The 17939-nt window shown below is 52.2% G+C and overlaps 1 protein-coding gene across 1 annotated transcript in view; it reads left to right on the forward strand.

Annotated features, from left to right (window-relative positions):
• PTK7 (protein tyrosine kinase 7 (inactive)) overlaps positions 1-17939 on the forward strand; it is a 68976-nt gene that overhangs the window by 44581 nt on the left and 6456 nt on the right. Inside the window, exons 8-17 of the mRNA XM_047795262.1 lie at positions 4968-5101; positions 5249-5384; positions 5512-5631; positions 7471-7620; positions 7738-7888; positions 7986-8113; positions 9817-10020; positions 10741-10896; positions 12018-12250; positions 13311-13391. Coding sequence (XP_047651218.1) covers positions 4968-5101; positions 5249-5384; positions 5512-5631; positions 7471-7620; positions 7738-7888; positions 7986-8113; positions 9817-10020; positions 10741-10896; positions 12018-12250; positions 13311-13391 — 1493 coding nt within the window. The remainder of the gene's footprint in view (positions 1-4967; positions 5102-5248; positions 5385-5511; positions 5632-7470; positions 7621-7737; positions 7889-7985; positions 8114-9816; positions 10021-10740; positions 10897-12017; positions 12251-13310; positions 13392-17939) is intronic.

Below are 17939 nucleotides of genomic sequence, written 5' to 3' on the forward strand. Positions count from 1 at the left end.
CCTACCCTACAAGACAGGCAAAAAGATCAGTGACATAGATAAAAAGAAATTTTATTTTTTTCTTTCTTGGCAAGGAAACTTTCATGACAAAGTTATAGGTGGTTATTATTTTATTATCCTTTCCAAATTTCTACAATGCACATACAATTTGTGAAATAAGAGGAGAGAAAAGTAATAAAATGACTGAAAATGCATGTGATAAAAACCTATATACCCTTGCAATGGGCATAGAGTTTTATATATACTAATTCATTATAATAATTCAACCCCTGTAATAATTCATTTATTTATTTATTCAGGGCTGCCCCCGTGGCATTTGGACGTTTCCAGGCTAGGGTTCAAATCAGAGCTGCAGCCACCGGCCTGCGCCACAGCTACAACCACACCAGATCGGAGCCATGTGTGCGACCTACATCATAGCTCATGGCAATGCCAGATCCTTAACCCACAGAGTAGGGCCAGGGATTGAACCCTCGTTCTTATGGGTACTAGTCGGGTACATTTCCACTGAGCCACAACGGGAGCTCTGTAATAATTTAAAAGGCTACACAAGACAAGTTCTTACACACACACACACACACACACACACACACACACCATTTTGCTACCTGCTTCTTCTATTTTCCTCTACATCTTTCCAAGTAGGTAAATTTCAAACTCAAAAAGATTTCAGACATGAAAAGGACTTTGTACATTTGTAAGATGTGATGATATTATTCCCATGAAGATACTGAAAGCGTGGAGATGTGCACTCTTATGTTCAGGTACCTGGCTCAGGTGAGAAGCTGCAGCACACAGGTAATGTGTGCTCAGGACGCTTCCACAGCAACATGCAGCATGGTCAGCCCTTCTCCAGTTGGGGTCTTTGGTTACCTGTCTCATTGGGGGTTCTCTTATTTATTTATTTATTTAATTTTTTTATAGCTGCACCCACAACATATGGAAGTCCCCAGGCCAGAGGTTGAGTCTGAGCTGAAACTGCAACCTCTGCCATAGCTGCAGCAACATCAGATCCTTGAATCAATTGCACCTGGGGGGCTTTTAAAAATGCAGAATTGGAGTTTTTCGTGGCTCAGTGGTTAATGAATCCAACTAGGAACCATGAGGTTGCAGGTTCGATCCCTGGCCACGCTCAGTGGGTTAAGGATCTGGCATTGCCGTGAGCTGTGGTGTAGGTCGTAGACATGGCTCAGATCTGGCTTTGCTGTGGCTCTGGCATAGACCAGTAGCAACAGCTCCAACTAGACCCCTAGCCTGGGAACCTCCATATGCTGCGGCTCTGGCATAGACCAGTAGCAACAGCTCCAACTAGACCCCTAGCCTGGGAACCTCCATATGCTGCGGGTGCGGCCCTGAAAACGACAAAAAATAATAAATAAATAAAATTTAAAAATAATAATAAATATGTAGAATCTAGGGAGTTCCCTGGTGGCTCAGCAGGTTAAGGATCTGGCGTTGTCACTGCTGTGGCTCTGTTATACCTGTGTTATACCTGTGGCCCGGGAACTTTTGCATGCTATGGCTGCAACCAAGAAAAAAAAAAAAAAGGAAAGAAAGCCAAATCTGCAAGCTTCTTCTGGATCTCCTGGCCCAGACTCTCTGGGGGTGGGGCCAGGCAGAGAGTGTTTAACAGGTGATGCATCTGTATGCTGGAGGTGGAGCTCTGACTTTGATCAGCCATTTGACACTGGCTGAGCTGTGCCCTGTGCCTGCACTGTGCCCTGAGACGGAGGCCTCTGAAGTTAGAGCGTGATACACGTGGGCTAGACCAATTGCAGGGGTGGGGGTGGGATGGGGGGACAGTTTGTCTGGGTGGGCTCCATCCCTGCATCCATCAACAGGTTTATGAATGCCTTCTTTGTGCCTGCCAACACTGTTCCCAGTACTGGGAATGCAGTGAACAAAGCAGGCAAAAAAATTTCTCCCCTTGTGGAGCTTGTAATGTAATAGCAAACAAAGCAGGCAAGGGAAAAGATTGAATGAACAAATATATAATTTGAGGTGGCAGTAGAGCCATGAAGAAAAATAAAACAGGATAAATGAAAGAGGGATGGCATAAGGGCCAGGGAGAGTTTAGAAAAGACCTTTTTAGAGGACGGTGTTTGAGCTGATGCTTAAATGAAAGGGGGAGCCATGGGGACTGGCCCTGACATGGAAATGGGCTTGTAAGTTGGAGGGTCAGCAGTAGCTTATGTGGCTTGAGTTGAATAAGTGATAGTGAATGTGGTCGAGGTGGTCTGCGAGGTAGATTACATCCCCGTGGGGCCTCCTAAGAACATGGTAAGGACTTTAACTTGGGTTCTAAGTGTATCAGTTATCCACTGCTGTGTAACAAACCACTCCAAAACTTAGTGGTTTGAAACAGTAGGCACTGATTTGCTTAGGAGTCTGTGGGCAGGGTTCACCTGGGAGGGCTCATCAGCCCCACTTGCTCTTGGCTGTGCTCATGTGTTTGCAGTCAGCTGATATAGCGGCTAATAGCTGGCTCTTCCCCATGTCTTTACGTGTCTGGCAGTTGGCAATTGATCAAGGCTGTTGACCAGGGTGCCTTGGTTCTCTTACACGTGGCTGCTCCAGCAGGCTAGCTCAGGCTTCCTCTCGGGGAGGCTGGGTTCCAAGAGTGCAAAAGTGGCTTCTCAAGGCATGGCCTTAGAAATTGGACAGTGTCACTTCTACCATGTTCTATTGGATGGCGCAAGTCACAGGCCATCCAGATTCCAGGCAGTAGAGAAATAGACCCTGCCTCTTGATGGGAAAGTGGCAACATAACCTTACAAAGAAATGCAAGGGATGAGAGGATCGTTTACAGCCATCTTTGCAAATGGTCTGCCCCAACAAGATGGAGAATGAGAAGTCTTTGCAGGGTTTGAGTCTGAGAGTAACATTTTTAAAAGATGACTCAGCGGTAATGAACCTGCTAGTATCCAGGAGGACTCGGGTTCAATCCCTAGTCTCACTCAGTGGGTTAAGGATCCGGCATTGCTGTGATCTGTGGTGTATGGTTGCTGACGTGTCTCAGATCCCGAGTTGCCGTGGCTGTGGTGTAGGCTGGCAGCTATAGCTCTGATTCGACCCCTAGCCTGAGAACTTCCATATGCCGCGGGTGCAGCCCTAAGAAGCAAAAAATAAAAATAAAAGATGACTCTGACTGTTCTGAGAAGACTGGACTCCTAGGGGCAAGAGTCTAAACAGGAGACCAGGTAGCAGATGAGTGTAATCACCTAGGGGAGTTGTTGAAGGGGCTTGAACAGAGGTGGTGGCAGTGGAGGTGACAGGTGGTCACATTCAGGATACATTTTTTTTTCTTTTTTTGGCTTCCCTTGTGGCATGAGGACGTTCCTGGGCCAGGAATCCAGCTAGAGCAGTGACACTGCCGGATCCTGAACCTGCTGCACCACCAGGGAATTCCAGGATACGTTTCAGATCTGAGTAGATAGAGTGTGTAGAATGAATGTGATGGGGACAGGGAGGGTGTGGTGAGAGAAGCCAAGGCTAGGTTTTTGGCTTGTACAATCGACTGTATTGTAGCGCTTTTTTTTTTTTTTTTTGTCTTTTTGCTATTTCTTTGGGCCGCTTCCACGGCATATGGAGGTTCCCAGGCTAGGGGTGGAATCTGAGCTGTAGCCACTGGCCTACGCCAGCGCCACAGCAACGCGGGATCCAAGCCGAGTCTGCAGCCTACACCACAGCTCACGGCAACGCCAGATCGTTAACCCACTGAGCAAGGGCAGGGACCGAACCCGCAACCTCATGGTTCCTAGTCGGATTCGTTAACCACTGTGCCACGACGGGAACTCCTGTATTGTAGGGCTCTTTACTGAGATAGAGAAAACTGGGGTGAGCAGATTTGAGGAAAATTAAATATTCTCTTTTGTGCATATAAGACTTGACATGCCTGTTAGATATCCAATTAGAGATGTCAGTAAGATTTGCAAGTTTGAAGTTCGTGGGGGGAGGTCAGGAGCCAGGCTGTAGCTTTGGGACTCATCCACCTGAACAGTGTTGAAGGCCATGGACTGGATGAAATCATTCAGAGGATGCGTATGGCTAAAGCAGAGCAGAGATGCGAGGACCCAGCGTTGGAACGTTCTGGTATAATAAGAAAGTAAGGATTTTTGCAGACCAGAGTTTTCAATGCTATCCCTGTCAGGTATTAGTAAATTACCATTACTCCGTTTTTTTAAAAAAAATTTATTGTAGTTGATTTACAGTGATTCTGTCAATTTCTGCTGTAGAGCAACCATTATTTCTTTGAACCTCTGACTTCTTTTTTTCTTTTTTGTCTTTTTTTTCTTTCGTGTTTTTAGGGCCGCACCCGCAGCACATGGAGGTTCCCAGGCTAGGAGTCAAATGGGAGCTGCAGCTGTCGGCCTACACTGCAGCCACAGCAAGGCCGGATCCTTAACCCACTGAGCAAGGCCAGAGATCGAACCTGCATCCTCATGGATACTAGTCGGGTTCGTTAACCACTGAGCCTCCATGGGAACTCCTGAACCTCCGACTTATCTGTAAAATGGGTATAGAAATACATACCCTGGGGGTTTATTATGACCATTAACTAATATTTGAAAGGTGCTGGGGGAGTTCCCGTTCTAGCTCAGTGGTAACCAGACCAACTAGGATCCATGAGGTTGCAGGTTCGATCCCTGGCCTCACTCGGTGGGTTAAGGATCTGGCGTTGCTGTGAGCTGTGGTGTAGTCAAAGACTCAGACTCAGCTTAGATCCCCTGTTATTTCCTATGCTGTGGGTACGGCCCTAAAAAGACAAAAAAAGGGAAAAAAGGTGCCTGCACAGGGCCTTCACGGAAGGGGTAATTGCTGCAGTTATTGCCAGAGCAGACAAGTGTTTGCAAACTGGGACCTGGTGTTGGGGGATGGTGGGGGGACCATTACAGTTTCTTGGAATTGGATCTGTAGGTTTTGCAGACATGTTAATCAACTTTCTGTTTCCTCCCCACCTCTCTAAGCTGTGCCCACGTGGCTGAAGAAGCCCCAAGACAGCCAGCTGGAGGAGGGCAAGCCCGGCTATTTGCACTGCCTGACCCAGGCCACACCCAAACCCACAGTCGTTTGGTACAGAAACCAGATGCTCATCTCGGAGGTGAGAATGGGGATTGCTGACGGTGGAGGGGACGCAGAGCATTTGTGCTCACCTCCAGGGCACACTGTCCCCCTAAGTAGCCCCCTGGGAAACGATGGGGGGGGGGCGCGCGCTGAGGCCACTCTCGGTCCCGTCTCTGTGCCGCAGGACTCGCGGTTTGAGGTCTCCAAGAACGGGACCCTGCGCATCAACAGCGTGGAGGTGTATGACGGGACGTGGTACCGCTGTGTCAGCAGCACCCCCGCCGGCAGCATCGAGGCCCAGGCCCGCGTGCAAGTGCTGGGTGAGCCCGTGTTGCTGGGGAGGGCGCTCGGCCTGGCAGGCAGGAGAGGGAAGGCGCCGCAGGGCCCAGACCTGCGGGCCTGACCCTCAGTTCCCCCCCCACCCCCCCGTTCCCTCCACTGACACAGAAAAGCTCAAGTTCACACCACCGCCCCGGCCACAGCAGTGCATGGAGTTTGACAAGGAGGCCACGGTGCCCTGCTCAGCCACTGGCCGAGAGAAGCCCACTATTAAGTGGGTCCGGGCAGGTGGGTACCGTGTGGGTGTGGGGCAGAGGGCAGCAGGCTGTCCACTCACTGGTTAGATGAGCGTCTCTGTGCCCACCATCATGCCAGGCAGTGTGGGACAGACGAGAAACATACGGCGGATTTATAGTCCAGTTAGAAGAAAAAAGCCAGACACAAAGGAGGTCAGGTTACAGCGAATGCGACAATGTTTAAGTCAACTAAAGACAGCAAGTGATGGATTGGTCCAGACAGGGCTCTAAAGTCCTCCTTCCCCCTTTTCAAAATAGTCCGCCTTTCAAGCATGAAAGTCATCTTTTAGAAAAATTGGGAAGAAAATAATGCATAATCCCACCCTCAGTCCTCTCTGGGTGTGTACCTTACCTTACATACATCTTGTTCTTTTTACATAGCAATTTTATTGGACATATAATTTTTTACTTATTATATAAGTCATGCTTATTTTAGAAATAGAAGGTGCAGGTAACGGTATGTAATTTTATGTCATTTTTTGGCTTAACATTATCAAGCATTTCCCCATGCTTTCCATACATAAACATTGTTTTTGATAATTGCAGTAATATCACATGATTGGATTCACTTTCATTTATTTAAATGTTCCATAAATGTTGGACATTAGGGTAGTTAACCATTCTCCCTCCCTCTGTCTGTGGCTGTCTTTCTTTCTCTCTTTTTATTGCTGCAACAAATATCTTTAAGTTTTTTCTGGATTTGGGTTCGTTTCCCAAAATAAATAAATAAAGATTCCCAGAAATGGAATAATTATTTATAAGAGGGTATGCACATTTGTACAGTCCTTTACAGTCCTCAATGCGTGTGGCCAAGTTTGTTTCTTTTCTTTTTTTTTTTTTTTTTTGATTTTTAGGGCCACACCTACAGTGTATGGAGGTTCCCATGCTAAGGGTCAAATTGGAGCTACAGCTGCGGGCCACAGCCACAGCCACAGCCACACCAGATCCCAGCTGCATCTGCAATCTACACCACAGCTCATGGCAATGCCAGATCCTTAACCCACTGAGTGAGGCCAGGGATCAAACCCACTACCTCATGGTTCCTAGTCGGATTCATTTCCACTGCACCTCAATGGGAACTCCCCAGATTATTTTTTAAAGGGCTTTTACATTCCCATTTACCTTGAGTTTAGAGAGTGGGGTTGTAGGTTCTGAGGAGCAAGCAGGCTCTCTCTGCTCAGGTGTCTGGGAAGCTTTCTATGGGAGGTGGGACTTGAGATGGGTCTGAAGCCTGGGACGGTGACAAAGAGCAGGAATGGGTTCTAGGTGTCAGGAGTGACAGGCACTGAGGGTGAGAACAAAGCCAGTCCTGGGCCCAATCAGAAGTCCAGTTTGGGAGTTACTGTCATGGCTCAGTGGGTTAAGAACCTGACTAGTATCCATGAGGATGCAGGTTTGATCCCTGGCCTCTTGCTCAATGGGTTAAGAATTGGGCGTTGCCACGAGCTGTGGTGTAGGTCACAGACACGGCTCAGATCTGGCGTTGCCGTGGCTGTGGCGTGGGCTGGCAGCTGCAGCTCCAATTCAACCTCCAGCCTGGGAACTTCCATATGCTGCAGATGCAGCCCTTAAAACAAACAAACAAACAAACAAACAAACAAAACCAGTTTGGTGGAAGTGGTGTGTTATACGGGGCAGTAGAAGGCGGTGAGGCTGAAAAATTAGGAGTGAGTCATGGGGACTCCCAAGGCCTGGTGCAGGACTTTAGACCTTGTGCGTGGGTAGCTAGGAGCAGTGGCTTGCTTTTCAGCAGAGGTAAGTGATTGAAGGCCTTCCTGGCCACCCGTGGAACCCTGGTCCCTCCCATCACTTCCCTGTGTTGCCCCTGCAGATGGGAGCAGCCTCCCAGAGTGGGTGACAGACAACGCTGGGACCTTGCACTTCTCCAGGGTGACCCGCGATGACGCCGGCAACTACACTTGCATCGCCTCCAATGGGCTGCAGGGCCAGATCCGTGCCCACGTCCAGCTCACTGTGGCAGGTGCGGCCATGTAGGGTGCTGGGGCCAGGGCTGGCGGGCCCCTTGGGGCAGCGGCCTGCACCTTGCCAGCCCCATTGCTCACTGCTCTCTGCCCCTCGCGGGCTCTTTCCCATCCAGTGTTCATCACCTTCAAGGTGGAGCCAGAGCGCACGACCGTGTACCAGGGCCACACGGCCCTGCTTCGGTGCGAGGCCCAGGGGGACCCCAAGCCGCTCATTCAGTGGAAGGGCAAAGACCGCATCCTGGACCCCACCAAGCTGGGACCCAGGTAAGCTGTCTCCTTCCCACACTTACCCCATGTCTCCTGCAGCCCAGTCTCCTGGGAGCCGCCCAAGCGAGCAATACTGGGGCTTTTCTCCTGGCAGGATGCACATCTTCCAGAATGGTTCCCTGGTGATCCACGATGTGGCCCCTGAGGACTCGGGCCGCTACACCTGCATCGCAGGCAACAGCTGCAACATCAAGCACACGGAGGCCCCCCTCTACGTCGTGGGTATGGGCCCTGGAGGGGTAGTGGGGCCAGGCTTCTTTCTCATCCTTGTACTCCTCGGTCCCCTGTGCACAGAAGGCACTGAAACCATTTTGGCAGCAGGAACAGAGATTCGGCTGTGTCCCCTCCACGGGGCCACCTCAGTTTCCTTGCCTAGACTTGAGCTGCTACTTAAATGCTGCACATCGGGGATGTGTGTGCCTGTTGCAAGGAGGGGGTGCTCTTGTCCTAAAATACCTCCTTCTAGTCCCCCCCACCCCGCCTCCAGGCAGGCGGGGGAGGATCAGGGCAGCGTCCACCAGTACAAGGTTCCTTTGTGCCGGAGCCCAGAGGGGATGGATGTCAGGTGGAAAGCCCTGGGTCAGGGACCCGGGGTTTGGGTCTGGCCTCTCCTGCCATCCAGTTCTAGACCCTGGCAGGGATTCCTTCCCCTCCAGGAGCTTGTTTCTCTGTCTGTAAGGTGGCAGTGGTTTAAATGGGAGGTTCTGCTTATTTTATTTTATTTCATTTTTTTTTTGCTTTCTAGGGCTGCACCCTCGGCATATGGAAGTTCCCAGGCTAGGGGCTGAATCAGAGCTACAGCTGCCGGCCTACACCACAGCCACAGCAACACAAGATCCGAGCCTCATCTGCGACCTACACTGCCACTCATGACAACGCTGGATCCTTAACCCAATGAGCAAGGCCAGGGATCGAACCCTCATCCTCATGGATCCTAGTCAGGTTCATTCTTGCTGAGCCACGACAGGCACGCTTGGAGGTTCTACTTATAATGAGTACTGTGCAGTGATAGCCTCCTTGGTTGAAACCACTGAGTGTGTGTGACAGTTGGGATGCTGCATGGCCTCTTCCTTGAGCCTTTCTCTCTCTTGGCACCTCTTTCTCCCTGGGACCTTTGACCCCTGAAAACCCCTAAACCAGAAAATCCCTTCTTAAAGAAACTGCTCTGTGCTGGGTGCTGGCTGGGATTCTAGACCAGAAGTTCCTTGGAGTTCCCTGGTGGCTCAAAAGGCTAAGGGTCTGGTGTTGTCACTGCTGTGGCTCAGGTTCAGTGCCTGGCCTGGGAACTTCTGCATGCTGTGGGCTCAGCAAACAAACAAACCAGAAATTCCCAGATGTAGCTCCTCCAGACTGACAGTATCAAGTCACTTAGAAACCTCATTAACAAACAGTGTGGGAGTTCCCATTGTGGCGCAGAAGAAATGAATCCAGCTAGTGTCCATGAGGATGCGGATCTCGATCAGTGAGTCAGGGATCCGGCATTGCTATGAGCTGTGGTGTAGGTCTCAGATGAGGCTCGATCCAGCATTGCTATGGCTGTGGCGTAGGCCGGCAGCTGCACCTCCAATTGGACCCGTAGCCTGGAAATTTCCGTATGCCCTGGGTGCGGCCCTTAAAAAAAAAAAAGGGTGGGTTTGTGGTGGTGGGGACAGGTGTTTTCTCATGTGTGTTCTCAGTTGCATGCCTAGCCAGCTTGGGGATCACTGGCCTCACTCAACTCTTGCAGAGTTCCTTCCGGCCTCAGTGGGCTCGGAGGACCTGGCCCTGGTTGAAGCCAGTGATGGTGGTGACCCTCCTGGAGTGGTCAGGCCCTCAAGTGTCTGAGAGTTTGTCGTGGGCGTGGGGTGGGGTTGGGGCTCTGGATGAGAAGTGGCGCTGGGTTTGCCTCAGCAGCTCCTGCTCACCCCTGTATGTGTGTGTGTCAGACAAGCCAGTGCCTGAGGAGTCAGAGGGCCCAGGCAGCCCTCCCCCGTACAAGATGATCCAGACCATCGGGCTGTCGGTGGGCGCCGCTGTGGCCTACATCATTGCTGTGCTGGGCCTCATGTTCTACTGCAAGAAGCGCTGCAAGGCCAAGCGGCTTCAGAAGCAGCCCGAGGGCGAGGAGCCGGAGATGGAGTGCCTCAACGGTGAGGGGCCCTGGGAGGGAGGCCCGGTCTGCGCACGAGTGCTGAGCGCCTCCGCGTGGCCGCGGAGGAGAGCGCTGCGGCGCTGAGAGCTGGAGCCAGGGCAGAAACCTGATTCCCAGGGCCTGGGCTTCTGAGCAACCTGGCTCAAGTCCCATTGGAGCCTCTTGGGCCAGGCTCCTGGTTTCCCTGTCTTCTCAGCACTAAACCACAGACGTAATTGAAGTATTATATGGTATTCATGCCGCTTTGCACATCTTGTACCTCCCCACATCCCCATTAGTCTTAGAGTTCCCCCAAGGGCCATCTGTCTGCCTGTTCCCCCCCTGCTCCCCTCTCTCTCCTCCGACTGGAGCCCCCTGGGACATTGCTGGTCTCCCCCACCAGTTTAGGAGTTCAGGAGCAGAGCCTTGGTCTCCCTTGTTGTGGTTTTCCCTTTGTGCCTGTTTAGAGCTTTGCACATGGGAGATCCTAGGAAAACAAAATCCCTATGTCCACATGGTGTCCAGAGACCAGTACTCAGATGAGACTTGTGCGAAGGTTGTCATCCTAAGGGATGCCTGTCTCCCCATCAGTTCGTCGGTTAGACTGTGTGTCGGTTTTGCGTGGAACACCAGAATCGGACCCCTTTGGTGGAAGCACGGGACTATGGGAAAGAGCTGCGGTCCCCGTGGTGGCCAGTGTCAGGTCTCATCCTGACTCCCCCCTGCCCCTTTTTCCCAGGCGGGCCTTTGCAGAATGGACAGCCCTCAGCAGAGATCCAAGAAGAAGTAGCCTTGACCAGCTTGGGCTCTGGCTCTGCAGCTGCCAACAAACGCCATAGCACAAGTGACAAGATGCACTTCCCTCGGGCCAGCCTGCAGCCCATCACCACACTGGGTATGTGGCCTTGGCCACCGTCACCCCAAGCTCCGGTTGTTTTTTTGTTGTTGTTTTTTTCTTTTTCGTTTCAGGACTGTACTGGCAGCATGTGGAAGTTCCCAGGATAGGGATTGAATTGGAGCTACAGCTGCCAGCCTACCACAGCCACAGCAATGGGGGATCCTTAATCCACTGAGTGAGGCCAAGGATCGAACCTGCATCCTCACAGACACTCTGTTGGGTTCTTAACCCACTGAGCCATAACGGCCACTCCTGGTTCTATCTTGAGTCTACATTAGCCCTGGCGGCTCTGGAGTCCTTGAAGCCTCGAGCCTTAGAACAGGAAGGGAGCATCTCGGAGGCCTGGTCTGGCGTGTCCCCATGCCCACATACCACCTCCACAGATTTTGTCATCCCCATGTATTGTTTAGATTGACTCCCCCTCACCTCAGAAAAGAAATTTAATTAAAGTTTTCTTTAGATTGACTCCCCCTCACTTTGGAAAAGAAATTTAACTAAAGTTAGCTTTGTTCTAGGAAAAACTGTGAGACGTCACCAATGTGTGCTAGTTACATTTCTCTAAGCATAGGTTAAAACATGGAACCGAGGAGTTTCTGTCGTGGCTCAGTGGTTAAGGAACCTGACAAGCATCCATGAGGACTCAGATTCAATCCCTGGCCTCACTCAGTGGATTAAGAATCTGGCATTACCGTGAGCTGTGGTGTAGGTCACAGACACAGCTCAGATCCCTCGTTGCTGTGGCTGTGGCATACGCCGGTAGCTACAGTTCCAATTGGACCCTTAGCCTGGGAATCTTCATATGCCGCAGGTGCAGCTCTAAACAGACCAAAAAAAAAAAAAAAAAAGGAACTGAGACTTATTTACCATGAGCCACTTAAAATTCCCATAGAAACTACCCACTGAAAAATACTATTACTCTAACCCTGTCATTTCCCCATCAGAGACTCAGAAGCTCAGGATGGAAGCAGGAGTGGCTGCTCAGGGTCACACCCTGAGGCCACTGCCCCGTCCGGGTGGCAGTGTGGGGGAGCGGCAGAGACTCCCTACTGTGTGACACAGGCCGGGTACCTCTGCACATCAGGTGAAGGCCGTTGGCCGATTGAGACCTGTGCCCGCAGGGAAAAGCGAGTTTGGGGAGGTGTTCCTGGCGAAGGCGCAGGGCTTGGAGGAGGGGGTGGCAGAGACCCTGGTGCTTGTGAAGAGCCTGCAGAGCCGGGACGAGCAGCAGCAGCTGGACTTCCGGAGAGAGCTGGAGATGTTCGGGAAGCTGAGCCACCCCAATGTGGTGCGGCTCCTGGGGCTGTGCCGGGAGGCCGAGCCCCACTACATGGTGCTGGAGTACGTGGACCTGGTATGCTGTTGGCAGGGGCCCTGGGAGTCTCGGGCAGGGCTGTGCTCTGACCTGGGAGGTGGGGGACACCATGGGAACCTCGTCTCGGGTGGTCTCAGCTGAGACCTTGGGCCGCCTGCCGTCCCCCCAGCTCTCCGACACCCTCGTTCCTGTCTGGCAGCCCCGGTCTGGGGGTGGGTCTCAGGCTCTTCTGGCTTCTTCCTCCGCCCACTGCATGGATGGCTTCCAGGTCCTCTTCTCTGACTCTAGTTTTCTTTGGCTTGTCATTTTTCTCCCCAGGGCTTGTCAGCTCTGGAGAAGAGACTTATCTAGAACCTGGCTTTCCTTCTTGCCCAGCAGCCTGTACTATTTGAGGGACAGTGTTAGCCCAGCCACCAGCCTCCCTCCATCCCCCATTTGTCATGGTACCTAGACCTGCCCCTCACGCCTCGTTCCTGGGCCATCTAGACCTAATCCCCTTGGTCCTCAAACCGCTGCTCATCACACCCCCCAGCGCAGGGGCACGAAGGGGACGGAGCAGTGCAAGTGCTTTTTAGTGCTCTGTGCATGGTTCTGCCCGGTGGCCCCTCGTTTTTTTTTCTGTTAGATAATCAACCCCTGGAGGCTGATTATCTAATAGAGGACAGAGCTTTCCTGTCTGGTGTCCATGAAGACCCTGTGAAAACAGGATCGGGGGCTTCCTCACCCATATGTATATTTTTTTTCTTTTTTCCTTTTTGGCTCCCCACGGCATATGGAGTTCCCGGGCCAGGGATCAGATCTGAGCCACAGTTGCGACCTATGCCACAGCTGGGGCAACACCAGGTCCCTAACCCTCTGTGCCATGCCGCTGTGCCCGGCACTGCAGAGATGCTGCCGATGCCGTTGTGCCACAGCGGGACCTCCATCTATGTGTTTTGAACTCCACATGGACTTTCCCCATGAGGGGCTGGGCTGGGCTGGGGGTTCAGTTCAGGGCTCCTCATCACCCCCACGGCAGGCATCCTGGGAGCATCTGCTGGTTTGATGCTTTGATGATCGCCGGGCTCTGACCTAACAGAGGTGCTTGGCTTCTCCTCAGGGAGACCTCAAACAGTTCCTGAGGATTTCCAAGAGCAAGGATGAAAAATTGAAGTCACAGCCCCTCAGCATAAAGCAGAAGGTGAGAATGGGGGTTTCAGGCCCCCAAGGGTGGGCCAGGAGCCAGCACGGTCACTGTAGCACAGGTGCACTGATGGAGCTCTGCCTGTGGGCCAGGCCCCATGGCAAGTGCTTCGCCTGTCTTACCTCAGCAGTCACTCTGCAGTTTGTCACTGTCCCCATTGTGGGTGAAGACACAGGTTTAGAGAGGTTAAGCAACTCGTCCCAGTCACGGAGCCTGCAGGTGGCCTCGTGTGGCTGGGTCACCTTTGTGTAGGAGAGCTGCCCTTTGCCTTGGCCGCCAGAGCAGGAGGTCTGCCCGGAGGCGGGCGCTGGGGTGGAGGAGCTGTGGGCAGCCTGGGCATCTAGGGGCCTGCGGGGCTGGGCGTGGCCCTGAGCGTGTCTTTTCATCCTCCGAGCACAGATGACTCTGCTGGGACAGGCCGCCTTTGTTTCACCCTCGGAGGTTTCCATGCTTTCACTCTCACCTGGGCTGTGGGCTGCCCAGCCTTTCCTTCCGGTTCTTCTCCTGCCTCTGGGCAGAGGGTGGTTCCGGGCACAGTGCCCTGGCTGGGGCTCCTATGGTGGCACAGACCTGGGTTGAAACAGTGAAGAAGGGAAAGCTGGCCTATCATTCCCATCCACCTGGGACAATGCCGCCCAGGGCCCAGCTCTTCCTGCCCACGGCCTCCTCCCCTCCCCTCCGAAATGGGTCTAATCTGGGATGCCTGCATCCAAGGTGACAGCGAAATCACTGTGTAGCCCATCAAAGCCCAGGGCAGGGAGGCAGGCTACTGGATCTCCCTTCCAGGTGACTGTTCATTGCCTGGAGGCTGACCCGGGCTGCAGACTCTGGGGGCAGAGCAGAACGATGTGGCTGGCTGAGCAGGCGAAGGGACCCTGACTGCCCCTGGTCTCTCTGGGGGAGCCGCTCTGTGTCCATCTGGCCGGCCTTCTCCCATTAGGGCCCAGACAAGGCGAGTGGCCTGGCCCCAGGTCACAGGAGCTGGCCCCGCACCTCTGCTTCCATCTCCGAGAAGCCGCAGGCCTGGCTGCTGTGGCTGTAGATGAGAAGCCACAGGGCAGGATGTGCTTCTCCAGCTGGGTGGGATGTTGGGATCCCAGAGCTCACAACGCAGGACACGCAAGGAGCCAGCGCATCTTCCCTGAGCCAGCCATGGCCCTGAGGGCCCTTGGGAATGTGAAATAGAAACTGCCGGACCCCCTGTGGGCACATAGGATCTGGTGGGAGAGCTTGAGGACAGCATGTGACTGCCAGGTGAGTCAGAAAGCCAGTGAGGGACACCGGGGACGTCCACGTCCTTTAGGTGGACAGTCTGATTAACAAACAGAGAGGGCCTCCTGGTGGAGAAAGCCATTTGAGTTCAGGGGTCAAGGACGGGAAGTAGGTGAATGTGGGGAGGGATGGCTTCAGGAGAGAGAGGGAGTCTAGATCCGTTGCTCTGGCTGGGACAGGGACATAGGCGGGCCGACAGGAAGTCAGTTCTCTCCATCACGTGACCTGAGGGACTCTCGCCGAAAGTTGTCACCACCTTTGCTGAAGCTCACTCCAGCGCTTTTTTGCCTGAGCATCTTGAACCTGATGGAGGAGCTTCAAAATCTTTGGTTCCACTCTCTCCAGGGAGAGTGTTCTGCTTTGAGTGGAGGGGGAAGGTCACTGCCTTAAAACAATTGTAAATTTCTGGACCATTCCTCAGACTTAGGGTGGAATGTCTGAGGACCTGCATTTTTTTTCTTTTTCTTTTTCTTTTTCTTTTTTTTTTCCAGGGCCACATCTGTGGTATTTGGAAGTTCCCAGGCCAGGCGTCAAATCAGAGCTGCAGCTGCAGGCCTACGCCACAGCCACAGCAATGCCAGATCTGAGCCACACCTTCGACCTACATCACAGCTCATGACAATTAACCCATTGAGTGAGGCCAGGGATCGAACCCACATCCTCGTAGTTTGTTACCGCTGAACCACAGGTTCAGCTATTGATTCTTAAGCTCAATAAGGTTTAAGGAGCCCTAGGGTAGGACAGTAGCTTTGTCATGGTTTTTGTTAGAGTCTCCTATAAGAAATGGATTTTAGGAAAGTTCCTGTTGTGGCTCAGCAGTAACGAGCCCGACTAATATCTGTGATGATACAGGTTCAATCCCTGGCCTCACACAGTGGGTTAAGGATCCAGCATTGCTGTGAGCTGTGGTGTAGGTCACAGACTCGGCTTGGATCTGGTGGTGTTGTGGCTGTGGTGTAGGCTGGCAGCTGTAGCTCTGATTCAACCCCTAGCCAGGGAATTTCCATATGCTGTGGGTGTGGCCCTAAAAAACAAAAAACAAAAAAAAAGGATTTTACATCATGGTTCAGTGTGAAATTAATCTTTCACAATGCGATATTTCTTATCCTGTTTTTTTGTTGTTGTTGTTTTGGCTGCACCCATGGCGTACAAAAGTTGCTAGGCCAGGGATAAAACCCATGCATGGCAGTGACCTGAGCCACAGCAATGACAATGCCAGATCCTGAGCCACTGGAGAACTACCCCCCCACCCCCATTTTTTAACTGACTGAATTGATTTTGAGACCCCTGTGGGTTTTGATCAGTAGTTTGAAAAATACTCCTTTCTGGAGATTTCATGAAATCGAAAATTCTTAGGAAAGATATATTAAAAGGTGTAGTTGCTTTCTTGTGGCTAGTAATTTAGTGAGCTGTGGTGCCACTTTATATTCTTAGGGTCCGGGGGGCGGGGGATGGAAGGAGAAAAAGTTCAAGGGAGGTGGTATGATAGGTAGGCTGCTCCCTGGCCAGCTAGAGCTGGAACAAGGGTGCCATCCTTGGTGGGGGTGGGCTGGAGGGAGCCTCCGGAGGAGTCTGGGGTAGCAGTGGGATCGTGATAGAAATCAAAGACGCGGGCCCTGGGTGTTGGCATAATTGTAGGCGATGCTTGTTAGAGTAGTTGATGAGATGATGGCAATTTTGAAGTCTGAGCATTGTAACCTGTGAATTCTCCACGGACCACCTGCAAGCTACTGCAGCAGCCAGGTGCACCTGTAGACCTCGCTTTGCTTTAAGCAGTCAGGTCTGTTCGGGACAGGAAGCAGCAGCCTGTTCGGGAAGAGCGCGGAAGGTGTCGCCGGGGCTCAGCCAGGACTCCAGCGAGCCCTCAGAGCAAGGAGGGGTGGGTCTGCTCTTTACCAAAGCGCAGGTCTTTGTAACAGTTTTTGCAAATGAATCCTGTGGCCATCTGATGGCGGCCGGCCCAGCAGTGAGGAAACACTTAATTGGCTTGGGTGAACACAATTCCCTTTTGCTGTCCTCACTTAGCCAGTATTTCCAGAAGCACTCCTCTCTGGAAAGATAGCAAGTTAGTCTCCATGCCAAGTCCTCTCTCTTCTGTTCCCATGACTAGCAGCAGATTGTGTAGCTGGAGAGCCAGAGCAGAGAGGGCAGGCTGGGGAAAAGGCAGAGCTGCTGAGGGCTCATTACAAAAGCCTTTTTCTGAGACAGCTGGGCAAGGCTGGACAGTGCCCGTGGGTTTTGAAGCCTGAAGTAGAGTCCGTCTCTACTTTTTGATGCCCTGTTACCACCAGCAGCACTTGGGGCATTCTGAGGATGGCAGCCTGGGAGCCTTTACTTTTTCTTAGAGATCCAGTGTCGGGCTCTGCACCAGGAGAGGGCTCCGTAATCCTCTTCTCACCCATTACACACATTTGGTTGGAACCTCTCCAGAGATGCTGTGGCTTCATTTTTGATGCAGAACATGCACTGAGGAGATGAGAGTTGCTGGTGAAGCTGCTGGGAGCCAGCCAGGGATGTTGAAGGGCCAGGCTGTAGCCGGCACCTCCCCCCCACCCTGGGCTCACTCATGGCCGACAGTGAGGTGACCCAGGAGAGGCTGCTGCAGTGTTAAGAGCCAGGCTTTGGCAAAGCTGAGGATGGGCCTGCCTCACCAGAGTGCAGGAAGGGGAGTGGCCAGCCTATTTGGGGCCGGCACACAGTAGGTGCTCAACAAGTGTTCCTGACCCCTTCTCTCTGATTGGGTGGTCTCCTTCTTGCCCTGGGTCAAGTGGCAGCAGCCCCTCTACCGCTCACATTCATCTTTGTTCCTTTTTGAACCTCAGGGACGTAGAATTAGATTAATCATCATCTTGGTTAATCCCTGACCTTATCACATTATCTCATTATTGGTCCACTCATGAGCTGATTCTACTTACTCTTTTTTTTTTTTGGCTGCACTTGCTGGATGTGTAAGTTCCCAGGCCCAGGGAACGAACCCGAGCCACAGCAGCGACCCAAGTCACTGCAGTGACAATGCCAGGTCCTTAACCCACTGTACCACAAGGGAACTCCTATTTATTCTTATTTTCTAATGTGCTTATTGGCCATGTGTTTGTGTCTGTCTGTATGTCTGTGTGTTTGGTTAAGTTTTATTTTGGTATTTCAGACTTGAAAGATGGTAAGGGGAATTCCCTGATAGCCTAACAGTTAAGGATCTGAGAATTGTCCCTGCTGTAGCACAGGGTCAATCCCAGGCTGGGGAATTTCTGTGTGCCGAAGGTGAGGCAAAAAAAA

This window comes from Phacochoerus africanus, chromosome 9 (genome assembly GCF_016906955.1).
Source record: "Phacochoerus africanus isolate WHEZ1 chromosome 9, ROS_Pafr_v1, whole genome shotgun sequence".
Lineage (NCBI taxonomy): Eukaryota > Metazoa > Chordata > Mammalia > Artiodactyla > Suidae > Phacochoerus > Phacochoerus africanus.